Source organism: Columba livia, chromosome 3 (genome assembly GCF_036013475.1).
Source record: "Columba livia isolate bColLiv1 breed racing homer chromosome 3, bColLiv1.pat.W.v2, whole genome shotgun sequence".
NCBI classification, from domain to species: Eukaryota; Metazoa; Chordata; class Aves; order Columbiformes; family Columbidae; genus Columba; species Columba livia.
In genome coordinates this window covers 97,886,876-97,905,695 of record NC_088604.1, presented here as the reverse complement: position 1 = coordinate 97,905,695, position 18,820 = coordinate 97,886,876, and the positions used below count along the sequence as shown (strand labels likewise).

The window sequence follows — 18,820 nt, the reverse complement described above, 5'->3', positions numbered from 1 at the left end:
CTTTCAAAGATGAGCACAAAATCACAGATTAACAATCTGCACTGGCACACAGAGCCTCACATGGACTGTCCTCAGACTGCATCAAATTTCATTTTATTTATTTGCCCAAACATGGAAATATTTCTATATTCAAGCAGTGCACAGTTATTTATTTCTATATCTCGTCGCAGACACACATTTCTAGCCCTGTGTTAGAACAGACCTATAGTGTTCTGCCTGTATGGGGAATATCAAGTTTTGTTTTCAGAGCAGATTTAAAGTGGTGGAAAACAGCAGTGGAGGTAAGAAACCATGACAAATCCCACAAATTTAAAATTGACTGTAAGTGAAAACTTGAAAAACTTTTTGCAGCCTCCAGAAAGTTCTTAATGCCCCTTACTGTGATTCATCCAGTAACACAGATCCTGTGTTAGCCCACTCAAACAAAAATTTAGAAATAATTTAAAAAATTTTATAATTTTAAAAATAATTTTATAATCTAATGATTTTCAGCCATTTGAGACGCCATAGGTACCTAAAACACCTACACAGGACCAGTAGATATCCTACAGGTCTACATCCCTTGTGTGAGCTATAGCTGGAGGCCCCAGAGGACAACCCAAGGCATCTGAAACAGCTGAATACAGGACCCCAGTGTCTCCTGCCTTGGCCGATCCAGTTATTTACTGGTTTTGCAGAACAAAACAAAAGCTGGGATCACTGATTTCAGAGTTAGTACAGCAAAAATTCTTCCATTGAAAGTGGCCATTTTAATTGCCCTGGGCATGGACAGTTTTAGGGTTCATTTTATTAGGAAAAGAAAGGTGAACACCCACCCCAGCCTCCTGTAGGATTTGAAGCAGTGCAACACTGCAAGGGTATTCAACCCCTCACAATGTCAGCTTCATTGTCCTTGGCATCTCAGCACGGTACTTCCAAAAAAACCTACGTACAGGCTGCTTGAAATAAGCTCCAGTGTAAACGTACTAAGAGGATGCAGCAATACAGACCAGGAGAACCAAAATAGTATATTACACTGTAGTCATGTCATGTGAAATTACACTTTCAGCTCTCCTACAGCTGTCACACCACAAAATGCATCCCCCCAGAGGCCTGTTTCCTACTGTGTGCCCCAAGACCTTTTTCGGGAAAACTCCCAATAGCCTTTGCTTGGGAATCCACGGGCTAAAGATTAAAAAGAGACAGCAGGAGACCTCATCTCTCAGCCCTTCTTGCACACCCACCAACTGCAGCGTGATTGCTGGGTGTGCAATAAGTGAAGGCGCAGAACCTGTAGTTTTGTAGGACCCACATCCATGCAGGCCAGTTAAATAAACAGGAGAAACTACCCAATAAAACAAAAAAATCAAAATGCAAGATCACGTGCCTGTCTCAAAGCAGTGTTTATAAAGTCCGTTTGTTGCCTTCATTCTTTACACACTGTTAATTAAAATCTTTCCCCAGGCAGAATCATACTGAGTTATATGAACTAGTAAGGAGGTTCAAGGGACAAGATGCAGCTGAATTGTGCAAAATGAGATAAAAGCCTAAAACGCCACAAGAAGAGAGATTACTGATGCCTGAGTAATACCTGGGATGGAAACACCATGACAGCAGCTTCCCCTGCGATCACAGCAGGACTGTATTTTGCATTCTTTTCCACGTACTTCTCAGAATTATAACAGGTAGCATTGTTCTAGTTGAATCCCTAATGCTACATTAATGATATTTTCTTCCTATTTTCATTACATCCGCAGCATTTTTCCCTTCATTTAGGAGTGACAACATTTTTGGAAGGGAAGTTCTTTAAAGCTTATGCTTTTCACATCAAAGCATGGAAACAATCTTCTTCACCAAGTTCTTCAAATGGATTCCACCATCCAGGACTACTGGATTAATTCCCAGAACAATGCCATATAGCTCAGCATAAATAACTCCAAACAACAAAATCTAACACTCAAAAGAAATAAGCCTGAAGTCCAAACAAACGTCCTCACACCTCCTTCCTCACATGGACTTTTCAATAGGATATAACATTTCTGTTGTATTTCACTTGATTGAAATAAAACCACAAATACCAAACAGAAATGGTAGGCAAGCCAGCACAGGGGTTAAGTCCACTTGTTCAAAAACATAAGGCCCAATGATGGGCAAATGGGATCCTACTCTTTAATCACACTTCAGTGAGGCAGCTTCTGATGTCTGGTATTACCTGGTGAAGTTCTCAGATACAGTCCTTCACCAAGCAGTGAAGGTAAGAGCTTCACACATCTTCACAGTCATCCTTCTCTACCAACATTTACCAAGTGCTGGGCCATAAAGGGTATTTGGCTTCTGTGGGCTAATGTTTGAAGGTTCACAGGAGACACTTATCAAAGAAAACTAAATGGAGAAAGTTTCGGGGTAAGCGGACAGACCCTTCCCCAAGGCAAGCCTAAGCAGGATCTTGCAGTGTCAAGATTCCTCTTGTACAGACTCCTTACAGAAAGAATTTCATGTTTTTTTCTACAGCTCATCAAAGAGGAGAAATTTCTACAAGGTCCTGTTTAAAACACATCTCCTTGATGCTAACTCGAGGTCTACAACTACTTTTGAGGCTCACTTGCTGGTTAAAAATACATGTTTCCCTTAACTCCACAAATACCAACTACAGCACTCTTTACCATGACATGTTAATAAAAACCCATAAATGTTTTGTTTGAAATATATTTCAAATATGGAAAGTCATGACAAAAACATCTCTTTCTGCATTTTGGCTAGCTGATCTCTACGCTGAGATAAATAATAGCTATGTGTAGTAACAGAAAGAGGAGCTCCAGTAGCTGGTTCAAGTTCACCAGTTCCACAATTGCAACCACATAACCCTCTTAAAACATTTCTCTTCAGAGTGTTTCAGCAGCTAATTTCTGAGGAGAAAAAATGAACACAGGTCTCCTGCTGTTTGACTAGAATTATTATAATTTAAGAAGTCAAGACCCGAACAGCTGCAGATGGGGTCTGAAAGCCACTACAATAATAACAGGCCTGTGCTTCGAGGAGGCAATAGTGGAGAGCAGAACGGCACGAATCAGCTGGAAATCACAAACCCTTTTAAAAAAAGAACTGGATTAGGGGCTAGGAAAGGCAAGATGCAGCAAACCCAGGCGACATCCTCAGCTGCATCCAACCAACCCGTAAAACATTTCAGGCAGTGAGGACTGGCAGTGAAGAGAGCTTCCACTCTCACACACCCCACATCCAAGACTGAACATCCAGCTTAATACAGGTCAAACTTCAGGTTATCTATCTTAAAAGCAAAATAACAAACCAAAAGGACAAATTAGCACTAAGGAAACTGTGCCATGGACAGAGTGTGTGTGCATACAGAGAGGTCTAAGCAAACGGCCACTATACCACTGCAAGACTTCTGTGTGACACCACCTTTCCTGACAACCAAGGAAAAGGAATTATACTGCACCACAGGACTCAGCCAATGCCTCAAACACTCGGGCATACGGCAAGAGATGCACTCTTTCACCACTTATATGATCTGCAGTAAGTCAAAGTGTCTTTGTGTGGATAGATGATGGCAAAGCAGTGGATGTGGTCTATCTTGATTTCCATAAAGCATTTGACACAGTCTCCCACAGCATCCTTGCTGCTAAACTGAGGCAGTGTGGTCTGGATGATCAGGTAGTGAGGTGGGTTGCAAACTGGCTGAAGGAAAGAAGTCAGAGAGTCGTGGTCAATGGGGCAGAGTCTAGTTGGAGGCCTGTATCTAGTGGAGTGCCTCAAGGGTCAGTACTGGGACCAGTACTATTCAATGTGTTCATCAGCGACTTGGGTGAGGGAACAGAGTGCACTGTCAGCAAGTTTGCTGATGACACCAAGCTGGGAGGAATGGCTGACACGCCAGAAGGCTGTGCTGCCATCCAGAGGCATGGACAGGCTGGAGAGTTGGGCAGGGAAAAATTTAATGAAATATAAAAAGGCCAAGTGTAGAGTCTTGAATACGGGCAAGAACAACCCCAGGCTCCAGTATAAGTTGGGGAATGACCTGTTAGAGAGCAGCGTAGGGTAAAGAGACCTGGGGGTCCTGGTGGCCAGCAGGATGGCCATGAGCCAGCACTGCGCCCTTGTGGCCAGGAAGGCCAATGGCATCCTGGGGTGTATTAGAAAGGGGGTGGTTAGTAGGTACAAAAAGTTCTCCTTCCACTCTACTCTGCCCTGGTAAGACCACATCTGGAATATTGTGTCCAGTTCTGGGCCCCTCAGTTCCAGAAGGACAGGGAACTGCTGGAGAGAGTCCAGCGCAGGGCAACAAAGGTGATTAAGGGAGTGGGGCATCTCCCTGATGACAAAAGGCTGAGGGAGCTGGGGCTCTTTAGCTTGGAGAAGAGGAGACTGAGGGGTGACCACATTAATGTTTCTGAATATATAAAGGATGAGTGTCACAAGGATGGAGCCAGGCTCTTCTCAGTGACAACCAATAACAGGACAAGGGGCAGTGGGTACAAACAGGAACACAGGAGGTTCCACTTAAATATGAGAAGAAACTTCTTTACTTTGAGGGTGCCAGAGCACTGGAACAGGCTGCTCAGTGGGGTTGTGGAGTCTCCTACTCTGGAGACATTCAAAAACTGCCTGGACACATTCCTGTGTAGCCTCATCTGGGTGTTCCTGCTCCAGCAGGGGGATTGGACTAGATGATCTTTCTAAGTCCCTTCCAATTCCAAACATTCTGTGATTCTGTGTATCTACACCCCATTTACAAACCCCAAAACCCTACAAAGGTTGCTCTGAGGCTTCATTCATTAAATGTTCGGAAAGTAGAACTTCAAAACAAGGATACTATATGGCTCAGCAGAGCAAGAAATACATACAGTGTCACTAACTTCACTTTCAATAATCATGTTATTATGAAAGAGAAAAAAATCTCATTCACCAGAAATGTACTAAAGAGAACAAGATGTCTGCAGTTATAGAATCTGCAATTCTGAAAAAGATAATTTTTTTTCCTGCTGCACACTTTTACACCTTTCTCTTGTCTCTTTCTGATTAATCTCCCCCCACCACTAGAAAGAATTCCTATGAACTGTGGTATAGCAGGTCTTTAAGAGTAAGCTCAAAAAAAAGGTTTTCTATCCCATAAAGTATAGTCCATGTGATAGACAGTTGTTAGACTGAATTATATTGAGTTTTATTACAGTAGCAAGGTACTAACCAACATAAAAAAATCATACTGTGTCCTTGTTGCGTACACACAACTTTTAGCTGAACTGAGCAAAGAAAACGTGGATTTACAGAGAAAATTAACTTAAAAACATAAAAATCAAATGGACAATGCCATAATAATTCTCAAGTACAGCCCTGCCCTCTTATCAGCATTGCATGAAGAAGTGTCACAGCTATGGAGGCAAGAGGAGCACATTTACTGTACATCCCAGTGTTACAAGTTCAGTATCAAGGCAGAGATGTCCTTTTTGGCTTTGACAACGAATTGCTGAACTGCTGAAAAGTGTCTTTGAACAAGAGAGGGATGAAGATGCAGTGCGGATTGTCTGTGCAGCACATACAGTCAGTGGAGACTGGTTTCTAGAGAATATTATGCTTGAAGGTAACTTTGAAAGAATGTCAAAGAATTCAATCTCAGCAACATTCATAAATTTCATCAGACCGACTCAGAAGGGCCCAAAACATGGAAGATAATGTTATATCAACTAGGAAGTCAAAAGCCATACACATATCACCAGTAAGAGTGAAGTGCTAGTACCTGTGCTTGTCACACTATTGTCTAGACATTGTAACATCTTCATATGCCTTTACATCTAAAGCATCAAACTATACACCAACAGGTAGAAAATATTTTAATTAATTAATCAGACAGGCTTTTGCTGAGTATTATCTCCTGCAGTTTTAAGGATACTCAGTTTGAACAGGTCAGGTTTTTTTAATTCTTGGAAGTTGCCCCATTCGAAAGAAGGGTATTCTGACTGTTTAAAAAAAAAAACAAAAAAACAAGCAATACATATACAAGACTTTATCCAGGGGAAACAGAGAAAAAAATCCTTGTTCTTACATATAAAAGTATAAAATTCATCAAGGCTGGGAAGTCAGGACACAGAGGCAGGGACTGAAGAAGTGACTTGGAGGCAAAACCAAAGGAGCATGGATCAGCAGAAGCACGTTCTACTACTTCCACCACGAAATCTACTTGCTACTTTTCCTGACACAAATCACTGAGCTCTCCTACTTTCACGTGCCTTGCAGCGCCAGCGACCTGCTTCACAAACCACTGTGAACTTCATATGGTAAGAGAAATAACTCACAATCACAGATAAAGAGCACAAAATAGCCAAAAAATTACTCTGTGTATTTCTTTCCCTCAGTTAAGGGCTTCCTAAGAAATAAATGTCAGATGGAAGCATTTCTCACAAGTAAGCATTCCTCATTAATGAATCATGGGTTTTGTCTACACTGTCTTTAAAACTCATCCAGATTTCTCTCAAGGGCCTTAGGGATGCTCATACGGTAAGCATTCCCTTTCTTCCCAGCAACTGATGGGCCTCAGTCTTTCAATATCCTGTAAACTACCACAAATTTTGTTCTTTTAAGCATTTTGAGTTCTCCTGGTGCTTCAAAACAAACGGCCATCTGATTCACCCACAATTTACTAAGACACTGTGGGAATGTAGGAATGTGGGGAGGCAACAGAAGGAAAACTAAGGGAAGGTCAGGCTCGTTTTGCAACTTGCGCAATGGGAGAATACAATACATCCCCGAAATAAAAGCAGTAGCCATCTCCAAAGTGCTCGGGAACCAAACAGCACGAACCACAATATCTAGTCCAGATAATGACATTGGAGAATACTTTGCGTGCAACCCACGCACTCAGCAACGTGCTACCATGTATGAGAAGGTTTGGATTATTTATAGCTAACACATAGTTGCATGCCAGACCTTTGGTGACTCAAATCCTGCACGAGCACTGCTCCGTACTCTGTGCTCAGCACTACAGATCTTACATAGCTTACATTATTTAGCTAGCCATCCAACTGAGTTTTTCACATGCAAACTGGATAATTCTTCTGCATCAAGTTGACAGCCCACAAATGATAGATAATAGATCTGGCAAAAAAATAAAAGATTGAAAGATGCTTATTCTTGTTTGAAGTAAAAATGAAATTAAAACTGCATGTAAGTGTTTTGGATGTCTTGATATTGCTCTACTTCAGTGCATGCTTACATTCTCTTTTCAGGTGCTTCTAAAAATATACAAAAGAATAGAAGTTTCCAAAAGGAGTGAGTTAGTGAGAAAGAATGGTAGGTTTCAAATGGTTACAACTGCAGTCAGCTGTGGCCACTCAACATATTTGCAAATATTTGAAAAAACCCAACAAAATCCCCTTAAGACAGCTATTCAGTGATCTGATTTTTCCATTAGACACACTCTCTTACCAGTTTGGTGAGCTAATGTTGAATTATCTGGCTTGTGCTTAAAGAAAGAAATAATATAGACATAATTAGTGGGCTGACAGGCGGCTCTAATCAAAGTCTCAGTGGTACCAAGCCCTGGAGCTACTGGTCTTGAAAGACTCACACAGACCATGTCCAAATCCTGTAATTGTCCAATGCACAACTCCATGGTCAGCATCTGTGGGATGCTGAAACTGAGTGGTTTACTATTAACCATAGCTACAATTAGAGACTATAAATGCCACACAAACAAAAACCAGAGTTCAGCAACCCCCACTCCTTTTTTCCCCCTGCATCCTCCCAAATTGCATTACCATACCTGACATTCCACATTGCAGTAAAAGGCCTGTTTACATCTTCCACACTTGGACAATCCTTCTTTCCTTAAAAAGAAAACAGAAGTTATTATATTCTACAAAGCTGAATGAAATATGAATGTACCCTGTATCACTAAGAGAGATGCATCTCCTACTAGAAGCTAATCTAATAACACCACGGTCATCTGAGAGGAATTTTGCACAATATTTTGCATTTCACAATGAAAACTGGTTTTCTTCAGAACACTGCAACTACAGCTGAACTCCACCTTCTGACAGCATACACTATTTTTATTTGTTTGGAGTTTCAAGAGCAAGTTTTCCCTAACAACTGTTATATTATGCAAAAGCACTCTGCTGTCCTGACAAATTGCTGGGTTTGGAAACGTGTTATTCTATGCTGTTTGACAGACAGCGTGATTTTTTAACTACTCCTTGTTCTCCAAACTTCCCAACTGCTCTGTATTGCTCACAAATATCAACCCTTTGCTTCTGCTCTGCCAGTTCCATTCCTTCTCTGGTCACAAGAAAAATGACCACTGTTTTGTAAGTAATGACCTTCCAACATTAAGAAAAATGTTGCATTATTAAACACACTATTTGATCTCCTGTCACCACACAGCCTCTTACTGTCCTGCTGTCTAACATCTACTCATATATCTGTGTATTCTAAGGTCAGCTAAGGCTTGCACCCTCCTTTGTTTATATTTGTATATATATTTTTATATATCCCAACGCAGCGAACTGCCAAAAGGAAGGTCCTTTTCTGCTTCAAGGTGCATGTGTTGTAGCAGATTCCAACAAAAATAGAGCATGTGTTACCCAACACACAACATTTTGGTGTGACAGCAACAAGCATCTCTCAGCAGAACTGAATACTTTAAAAAATCTACCCATCCTCACCAGTACAAGTAGCAAAAGAAAAATTGTCTTAAACTGAGTTAAGTTCACTGGAGTAAAACAAGGGTGAGTGTCCTCGTACAATATGGTAGTATACAACATTTCAGAGGTCACTGGTATTTGGAGTCCATAAAACGTAGCAAATCTTGATGTCCTCTGACTGTTCTTGCAAAGCAGAAGGTGCAATGTGGGTGAGTCAGGCTAGCATCATGACTCTGCTTGCTGACAGTACTCACCTTAAGCACAGCTGTGTATTTAAAGTATGCAAATACAACATTCTAGTCTTATTCTGCCCATTTTACGACAACAGCTTTACGATCACTTAGCAGAGCTCCTCTTCCCAAGACCTGTGCTGAGCCCACAATCATCCTCCTAATGCTCTTTGCAAGTTCAACAAGCACAGTTCAGAATCTCGTGTGTGCTAGTCCAGTGCTAACGCAACGGGACCCAGACACGAAACCCATTTCTGAGCACCGGCATATGAAGTTACATCACCGAGACAGCTTTCCTCTTGGTGGAACCTCATGATTCCAGTATGAAATAGGTTCCAGACTACTCCACTGTAACTGCTATGGTACTGCATTCAGTGTATTTCTTGATCACTGTGCTCCTCCAGAGCTCCGTGGGAGAAGCTGGCACAGAAAACAAACAGCATTTAAACATGCTGGTCTTGGAGCTGATCTTTAAAAGTTACCCCATGAGACCTAAGCAATCTTAGATAACTATTATCACTATAATATCACTTCATATCATTGGAGCATGGAAAGTATTCCTTGGTTCTTTTACAGCAGGAAATCTCCTGGCTGTGATAAAAAATCCTAGGCATTTTCTCTGACACAAGGGAATCTGTGGTTAGTTACTGGAGAAAAAAGAAAAAAAAATAAATCCCAAACTAACTAAATAAATAAAAAAACCCACCAAACCTAGGGCCTAGGAAAAGCCACATATGTGAAGGAGAGGAAAATCACCTCTGTTCTATAATTATTCTTCAAATTAATGGGACTTGCTTCACTAACTTTACTAGGAACTATACTAGGTACTCAGAAGCAAAGAGAGAAGGTGAATAAAGAGAATAAGTAGATAATGTTATGAGGACAGAAAAGGACAAGGTCAAGACAAAAGAGAAGAAAATGAAAAGCAGAAGTGAGCTAAGATGACAGGGTAAGAGATGAAAAGACCATCTAGAGTGCAATAATTATACTCTTCAGTCTGCCTCTCAGTCTACATATGCAGGCAATACTTATTGATAAAAAGAGCAAAAGTACAGCAGTTGTTTTCATTTAACATTTGCACTGAATTATAACCAGGTAAGTACTGTGATTCTTCAATAAGCTGCCAGAAGCCAGAAAAGTACTATACCTTCCAAAAATGTGTGACATGTCCACAGCTCATTTTCTGTCAATAACCCTAAATCACTTTGTTGGGTTTTTTTTGCTTCAGCAGCTGACAGCAGGAGGTTTACAGCAACCGTTGGAATAACCAGAGCAGGTTCAAACCACCTAAATAAGCATAAACCTGAGCCCACAGCATCCTCTGAGAGCCAGGGAAGGGGCAGCAGCAGCAAATGTGCCGCCAGCACATGGTGCTCTGGTTTAAACGCTCACAACCCATGAGAACAAACCTCTCATACGGCCTGTGCTTTGCCTTAGTAAAAGTAACTTGCCAGAGGACTCCAGGGTTTGGGCAGAGATGCAGAAACATACAGCTATTCAATTAAAGGTGTGTGTATATACATGTATTCCATTCCATCTGCACCGCAGAAAGGCAAAATGTGAATTTTGGCAATTGCAGTCCCTTTCTCTTCCGTCAAAATTTAACTAAAATCAGTGTATATTACACTACTACAAAACTAGATGGATTCCATGAAACTTGCCATGGTTACACACTTGCCTATGTAACTGTAAGAGCACGTGAAGAACAAAACTTCTTATCTTCCTTTATTTTTCCTGAACTGTTAAGCAAGGAAAAACCAGTTTTGAGCAAAAAGTTTCACCACGGTGCTACCGTCAGAGAACCACAAACCACGGGGAAAGCTTCGCAGAGAAAGGCCCCCGGAGCCGGCCCGGCCTCCTCTCAGCAGGCACGGCGGCCATGACGAGCCCCGGCAGGCCGCCCACTGACACGGCCACGCTGCGGACGCGGGTGGGCCGAGCCGCCGCCGGCAGAGCCGCCAGAAGCCGCCCCGAGGCCGGCCCCGCCGCCGCCCGCCGAGCCGCCGCCTCCCCCGGGCCCGCCCCGGGCCTCCCCGGCCCTACCTGGCGAAGCAGCCGTCGCAGTGGCTGCCGCGCTCGCTGACGGTCAGCACGGCGGTGTAGGCCGGGCAGCTGAAGAGCAGCTCCCCCACGGCGTAGCGCCGCCGCGCCCGCAGCCCCCGGCCCTTGCCGGGGCTGTCGAACCTCTCCAGGCCGCTCGGCTGCGGCGCCGCGTCCGAGCGCATCCCGCCGCGGGGCAGGGGCACCGGAACAGACCTCTGCCGGGGTCCCCTCCCGCTCCCCGCACACCGGCAGCGGGCGGCCGAGTCCCAGCGCGCTGCGGGGCGCTGAAGAGCCGCTGCCGCCTGCCCCTGCCCGCCCAGCGCCTCGGGGAGCGCCTCCTGCGGGCGGCGGCGGATTGGCCGGCGGCTGCGCACCCGGGAAGGCGCATTCAGCCCGCTGGGCCCCGGAGCCGCGCTCGGCAGGTGTGCTCGGAGAGCCGCCCGGCCCACGGCCCTGTCAGCCCACCCGCCGTGGGCTGGCATAGGGGAGGGGGCTGCCCACGCGTACCTCCGCTCGCAGACACAGGGAGAGCCCCCCCGAGACTCGGCCTCGAGCATAGAGGGAAAGGGACTCACCACACTCAGCTGACAGCACCATGTCTGGAGTGGCAGCGAGGCCTCCCGTGGAAGGGCACTTCATTCATGCACAGTGTTGCTCCTCAGGTCACTGGGGCTCCAGGTGTCATGGGCTGCTTGGTGACTGGGGCACGGCTCAGCTCATGCGAGAAAAGCGGCCAGCAGCACTGAGGCAAGTTGTTGTCCTGTTGTATTCAGCGTGGTGAGGCCCCACCTCAAATGTTGTGTTCAATTTTGGGCTCTTCACTACAGGTGAGGTGGAGAGTGTTCAGATAAGAGCAATGGGGCTGGTGAGGGGCCTGGAGCACAAGTCTGATGAGGAGCGGCTGAGGGAGCTGGGGCTGTTCAGCCTGGAGAAAAGGAGGCTGAGGGGAGACCTTATCACTGTCTACAACTACCTGAAAAGAGGTTGTAGCATGGTGGGTGTTGGTCACTTCTTCTCAGTAGCAAGTGATAGGACAAGAGGAAGTGGCCTCAAATTGCACCAGGGAAAATTCAGATTGGATATGAGGAAAAATTTATTTGTGGAAAGGGTTGTAAAGGGCTGGAACAGGCTGCCCGGGGAAGTGGTGGAGTCGCCATCCCTGGAGGTGTTTAAAAGGCATAGAGGTGAGGCTCATAGGGACATGGTTTAGTGATAGATATGGTTGGACTCGGTGATCTTAAGGGCCTTTCCAACCAAAATTATTCTATGTGAGTCCAGTTCTGTTTGGGTTGTCCCATTGCCCATCCTGGCTTCTACCACCCACCATAGGGCTGTGGTGGCAGAGGGACCCTTGCGTGAGCCATTTCTCTAGTGGTATGAGAAAGCAAGGCCGCTGAAGATGGTGGGGTGGGCAGGAGATCACCAAACACGAGGAGAAGGGGCCTCTGGAGGTGGCCAGCCCACCCTGCTGCGCCTGGGCCAGCTGGAGAGCCAGGCCAGGGCCTTGGCCAGCCCAGCGCTGTCTGCCTGGCTTGTGGGTGCCAGATTTGGGTTATGCCTCAGAGGATGGAAAGCTGAGTACCCTCTCCCAGTATTTCAGGACAATATCCTGTAGTTTGAGGCAAAAAAATCCTGTGGAATTAATGAAAAAATGTCATAAGGGATGGGCTTCTCTTTGTAAAAAAAGTCAATCAGCAAAGAACAAAGAACAAGAAGTCTGAATATCACAGTATCACAGTATGTTTGGGATTGGAAGGGACCTCAAAAGATCATCTAGTCCAATCCCCCTGCTGGAGCAGGAACGCCTAGGTGAGGTCGCACAGGAACATGTCCAGGCGGGTTTTGAATGTCTCCAGAGAAGGAGATTCCACAACCTCCCTGGGCAGCCTGTTCCAGTGCTCTGGCACCCTTACTGAGGAGAATTTTTTTCTCAAATTTAAGCGGAACCTCTTGTGTTCCAGCTTGATCCCATTACCCCTTGTCCTATCATTTTTTGCCACCGAGAAGAGCCTGGCTCCATCCTCATGGCACTCACCCTTTATATATTTATAAACATTAATGAGGTCACCCCTCAGTCTCCTCTTCTCCAAACTAAAGAGACCCAGCTCCCTCAGCCTTTCTTCATAAGGGAGATGCTCCACTCCCTTCATCATCTTCGTTGACAGTGACAGCCATGTTGTAAACACAACAAAACCTTCAACAGCAAGAAAACACTGAATTTATGCAAAGTACAAATTCCTATCTTAGAATTATTAAGAAAAAGTCTATTACTGAAATCCAAATGCAACCTAAGAGAAACCAGTAAAGCTGGCTGTATTAAGAAAAGTGGTACAGCTTTTTGCCCAAGTATTTTGCATATAATTATCAGTTGTACAACATCCTGATACAGCACTAAGAGAATATTCCTTTCAGAAATACAAGGAAAGGATTGAAGCGAATTAAAGTATTTTTGATGCCACTTGTAGTTCACAAGCAGGGTAGACTGATGTAAGCATCCAAAAGTTGTGATCTCTGCTGTTAGTATCTGTGTATTTAGTTTGTGTTATGTGTACAATGTATCATCGGTAAGCTCCTTTTTGACTAAACATGATAGTAAACATTTGATGCTCAAAATTTCCACAAGTAAATCAGTAAAGTAGAAAGAAAAGAAGTAAGTTGAAAAAGACATGAGGTGACAGCCATGATGGGAGTGAGAAGCAACACCAAGGTGCAAGGCATTTTCCCCAGCATCATGGATGTTCATCAAACTGGGAGCTGCTGGTCCTCCTCTACTGTGAAGCACCTCCTCAGTTGCCAAAGCTCAAGTGTTTGTGGGGCCATCCCAAGAATCAGAATCTGGAAGTACTCTAGTTTCAGGGGAATGGTGCAGCCCTCCAAACCCAACCTCCCTGTGTTTTGAAGCTGGATCCTTCACCCACCATGGCACAGCCCCGCAGGGGCTGAGCTGGACAGGCAAAGGCATGTACTGTAAATGAGTCCATCAACAGCCCCAGACACGGCCAAGGTTCAGCCAGATCCAGGGGTACTGTCTGGGGCAGCAGGAGAGAAGATCAGGGGCTGGGGGTGCTCCCAGGGAGACTGGGCATGGAAATTAAGGCCTATGCATGCCCTCAGGGCCCTAACAATAAACTATTGTGTATAACATATTTTATATCTAGTTGCATATCTTTAACATCATTGACATTCTTGTCCATCATAACATGTTTAAACTATTTGAGCCACTGCAAAAATAATGTATCTTTCTGGACTGGTGTTATTAGAACTAGCTAAAACATCACTATTTTACAAGGGAAAGAGTGAACAATGAAAATAGGTTCAGTCGTTGAACAATGTGGTATCACCCTCTACCGCTGAGCTATATGTTAGTTGTGACCTACTGCAGATCTATGGACAGCAGGGATGGAATTAGTGTATCCTGTTAGAATAATAAAAATGGTATCTAATTGACTAACCAAGTACCGCATCTTGCACCATGTACTTACTTCGGTGTAGATCGTGATGTCTAGCTCAAAGGTCTGGACTCTTAATTATAGGTATTTTTACAACTAAGTGTATTTAAAAATAGTAATCAATAATGCATTCACTTTATGAATGAATTAGCATTAACTAGGAAGCTGCCCTTATGTTCAATCCAGTTTGATTAATTGATAGGTCAATTATAGATAGACAAATAGAGCCATAACTCGTAAAACCCTCTACTCTGACTGCTTATACTGCACAAGCTATTGACTTCCTTGAACTAATTCCTGCCCAAAGTAAAGCAAAACTTTTGGGAAATAGCCAGTCTTGACTTTAAAATAACCTTAATAAGAGGTTTTGCTGGAACACCAACAAACATGTATATTTTATTTCGACTCTTAATATGCTCAGTGGCCTTTTCAGCTGCTGAATCTTCTTATAACTATTAGAACTACAAACTATTTTGAAAAGTTCTCAGCTTTTTTCTTTCTACATTAGTACTTGAAGACATTGGTAAAATGAAATGATTCAGTCTTCTGAAATCTGAAAACATAGTGTTATATACTCCAGTAGTGAAATCCTGGCCACACTGAAGTCAATGACAAATTCCTACATTCTTTAATGAAGTCAGGATTCAGTTTCTGCTTCAAATAATGTTGTGTCCAAATAAGAGAGGTCTAACAACCCATATGCCCTATTAGATTACTTCTAAATGATACCTTATGGTGGGTTATAGGTATCTCTAAAATCGTGTAGGTTCACTGATGAGGAGCTTGTGAGGAGGCTTATTTTTTGGGGAACCAGCTGGGATGATGGCAAACGTTATCAGACTCCTGTTCCACATTATCACCCTTGTTGAAGAGCTAATAATTTGGTTATGCCTCAGGTAATGAGGAAAAATTTGAATTTCAATAGCTCTCTTTTTTAATAAACAGTCATTTAGTTTTAAAAACAAAAATAATAATTTACTAAATAGGCTTTATTCCACCCTGAAAAACATAGCTTTCCAAGAGATAATGTGAGAATTTATTCACAAGAGTGAAATTCAGCACCGGCCTGCAGCCCCATTCAAACCCTCAAGGAGAAATTCAACCAGCTGCCTGCATAGCTTTTAGCTTACTTTGGATGTTTTCAAGAAATAAGGCTGGTTTGATAAGTTATTAATGAAAACAGTTGTGTAACTACTTCATTAGTATATTTATCCTGTCCCCCCTTTTCTATATTTATACAAAACCTCTAAATAAAACATACTCTTTTGGATCTCCTTATTTTGTCTGTGTTTTCATAACATGTTCATCAGATAATCTGAATGTGGGTTTCCACGAATCAGTTTGAATGCCTGAATAGATGTTGTTTATTGCAAAACACAGACTTGTTCATCGATTTGTGAAGATTCTTAAGGCTTTTTCTACCTATATATGTGTGCAATTGCTGAATAAATAGCCAACAGCAGGGAGTTTCAAGCACCCAGAAGAAGACTGGAGTGCTCTCACTCCCTACTGCTCATAAGCTGAGCAGAGTAGTCTGTACCCTACAGGGTGTGTTGAGGACTTGGCAGGATTGGGTGATAAAATGATACTTTGCTAAATTATACCTCACATCTGTAGAGGCTTGTGCTTCTCATCTCCTTGTCTCTTTTTTTTAGCTTCCGCTATGTCTGTTTTAAATATGAAAGATGATAGCTCATGAAAGGATGTGAAGTAGGGTACGGGCTTAAGAAAGTCACAGAACAAAGTGTCATGCCTGCTCTTTGAATTTCTTAAAATTAAGGCGTCTTTAGAAGCAGGGCTGTTCACCTTCACTCACAACCTTGGAGCTGCTCTCTGGAAAACCGCGCACGTTTGACAGGAAAAGATCCATCCCCATTAGTCACTTTTAGTTATGTTTAATCACGTAATCTTCCAGAAACGGTACCGCCGAACCGCAGACTGTACTCTCCAGGAACTGCTGCGTGCCCTGTGCCCAAAGCTGTCTTGTTGTGTTACATGTCACCGCAGACTTTAGCCAGAAAGGTTCTGAACTTGGAAAGGGAGTGGGGAGTCACTTGCGAAGACACGGGGCCTCGAGCAAACTGGGGGTTGAGCTGGGAATAAACAATAAAATTAGCTACAGGGTAGGCACAAGGAACAATCATAGGCCAGCAGCTTGTGGGAGAGAAAGGACAAAGGAAACTGCATATAACCTTTTTTTATGTTTAATGCAATTGTTTCCACTGAGATCTGGTTTACTAACCTTGTCTTTTGTTGTTCTTGTTTTTTTGTTTTGTTTTGTTCTGTTTGTTCCCAAACTGTTGGTACCATCCGCTGCCCTCAGCTGGCCAGTGCAGGTACTGACAAGAGGATAGATAGCTGGGGCAGCTAGAAGCACATCCCATGCTCTGGTCAAAGTAACAAAATACTCAGTGTAAGTTCGTTTAATAAGCTTTGAGAGATGATTTCATGGCTCACCCTAAACTGTCCTGCTGTAGCTAGGCAGCTGCTTTTGGTATCTTGGCAATTTGTGGGTAGCTTGGGTTCAGAGAATTGCACCTTTTCAGCAGGTGAGTGTGCAAATCTGTATTATTTTTTGTGAACTAGAGATGAAGTGTGACGGTAAAAACCCAGCAGGAGCTGAGAAATGCTGCCTTTCAAAGAGGAAAAGTGCAGTTAATCACTTTTAGGAAGTAACCTGTAAGGTGGAAGTTCAGGGATGACAACAAGTTCAGAATTCATTAGGGCATGGATTGTCACCAGTGCATCTCTCAGGCTGGTGTGCTCCCAGCTCCCAGCCCTGGAAGGGCCTGGGCTTGACATTCAGAATCTGTCCTAGTGTTATCTTCTACATCTGTGCCACGGATTGTTGGCATGTGGACAGTATTGACATTACCCAGTACTGATACACAGACAAAAATGCTCTAGAGATGCCCTGGCTCTGTTGATTGTCAGGCTGTTCCCAGCCAAAGAGGACTGATGGAAACAGCGGCCAGCAGGTTGAGGGAGGTGATTCTGCCTCTCTGCTCTGGTGAGACCCACCTGGAGGCCTCTGTCCAGCTTTGGAGCCCTCAGTACAGGAAAGACATGGACCTGTTGGAGAGGGGCCAGAGGAGGCCACCAAAATTATCAGAGGGCTGGAACAACTCTCTATGAGGACAGGCTGAGAGAGTTGAGGTTGTTTAGCCTGGAGAAGAGAAGGCTCCGTGGAGACCTTATTTTGGCCTTTCAGTATTTAAAATGAACCTATAAGGAGGATGGGGACAGACTTTTTAGCAGGGCCTGTTATGACAGGACAAGGGGTGATAGGAGATTCAGGTTAGATGTGGGGAAGAAATTTTTTATCATGAGGGTGGTGAAACACTGGCCCAGGTTGCCCAGAGAGATGGTAGATGCCCCATCCCTGGAGACATCCAAGGCCAGGCTGGACGGGGCTCTGAGCAACCTGATCTAGTTGAAGATGTCCCTGCTTATTGAAGGGGGTTGGAGTAGATGAGCTTTGAAGGTCCCTTCCAAACTAAACTATTCTGTTATTCTATTCTATGATTCTATGAAAAGGAAAAGCTGGGCAACACCATAGGGTTGTCTGTCTCTTCTCTTTAGAGACATTTGTGATAGTGAAAGTCCCAGAGATCTACAAAGAGTTTCCTTATTTTTTTTTCATGAAAAGAACAAGCCTTTCACTGTCCTCACTATTCAAATACCTGCTACAACTTTATAAATACTAACATTCCTACTGCGGGTCTTTACAGGTGAGAGTGCAGGCCTAGAAGAAGTAAGGGCTCAAGTTTCTGCCAAATATATGAAAGTGATTTGCCTGGGTTAAATGTATTTTAATCCACTCATTTGAAGTTTACAAGCATTTTTAGTATGTCATTACAGAAAGCCGGTGCACAAATTTCCAAAGACAAAATGTGACAGCAGCACAAATGTGGTTTCAGGAACATATCATGATGACAGAACTGGATGACTGTGGGGAACAGGCAAGGGCAGCTGTTAGGTGTGAATGTGACACTCAACACTCAGATGCTTGCAGTTCACAATTTGCTTTTATCAGAATCAGCAACCTCACAACTGCCATTCTGTGTTAACTCCAGCCTGCCCCTGGCAGACCTGCATTAACCTTTGCTTATGGAGCCACAGCAGGACTCGAGCAAATAAAAAAATATAACATGTCAGGTTCTCCACCGGTGTAAATCAGCATCTCTCCACTGACTTTGAAGGAATGGCACCTGCTTGCTCAAGCTGAGGATCTTACCCAGTGCTACTATAACATCATTAAGTTGTCACATTCTTCCCCTGCCTCTCTTTTTGTCATCTAGCTGCAACTTTTCTGTGTTGAAGGCTAGAGGAGGGTCTTTGATCCTCCGATAACTCCTTGAGGTTCCCTAAGATAATTGGCCAGGACATTTCCTGAGTTATCCAGGGTCATTTTATCTGCCCTTTTGCTTGCAGAGGGCTTGCAGGCAAGAGAAAAGTCTTGGAG

At 43.7% G+C, this 18,820-nt stretch overlaps 1 protein-coding gene across 4 annotated transcripts in view; it reads right to left on the bottom strand.

Annotated features, from left to right (window-relative positions):
• The window catches only part of SMYD2 (SET and MYND domain containing 2), a 31,692-nt gene extending 20,182 nt beyond the window's left edge, over positions 1–11,510 (bottom strand). For 2 of the 4 annotated variants that reach the window (XR_010471615.1, XM_065058439.1), the window contains exons 1-2: positions 10,907–11,225; positions 7,754–7,817 (exon numbers count right to left, since the gene is read on the bottom strand). Coding sequence is in view for 2 of the 4 variants with exons in the window: in XM_065058439.1 (XP_064914511.1) it covers positions 7,754–7,817; positions 10,907–11,088 (246 nt within the window). In the remaining 2 variants the exon portion in view is untranslated. Of the gene's footprint in view, positions 1–7,753; positions 7,818–10,906; positions 11,237–11,481 lie in introns of those variants that run through there. The other 2 variants (XM_013367076.3, XM_065058440.1) reach the window with 2 other exon arrangements.
• Between the last annotated feature and the right edge of the window lie 7,310 nt (positions 11,511–18,820).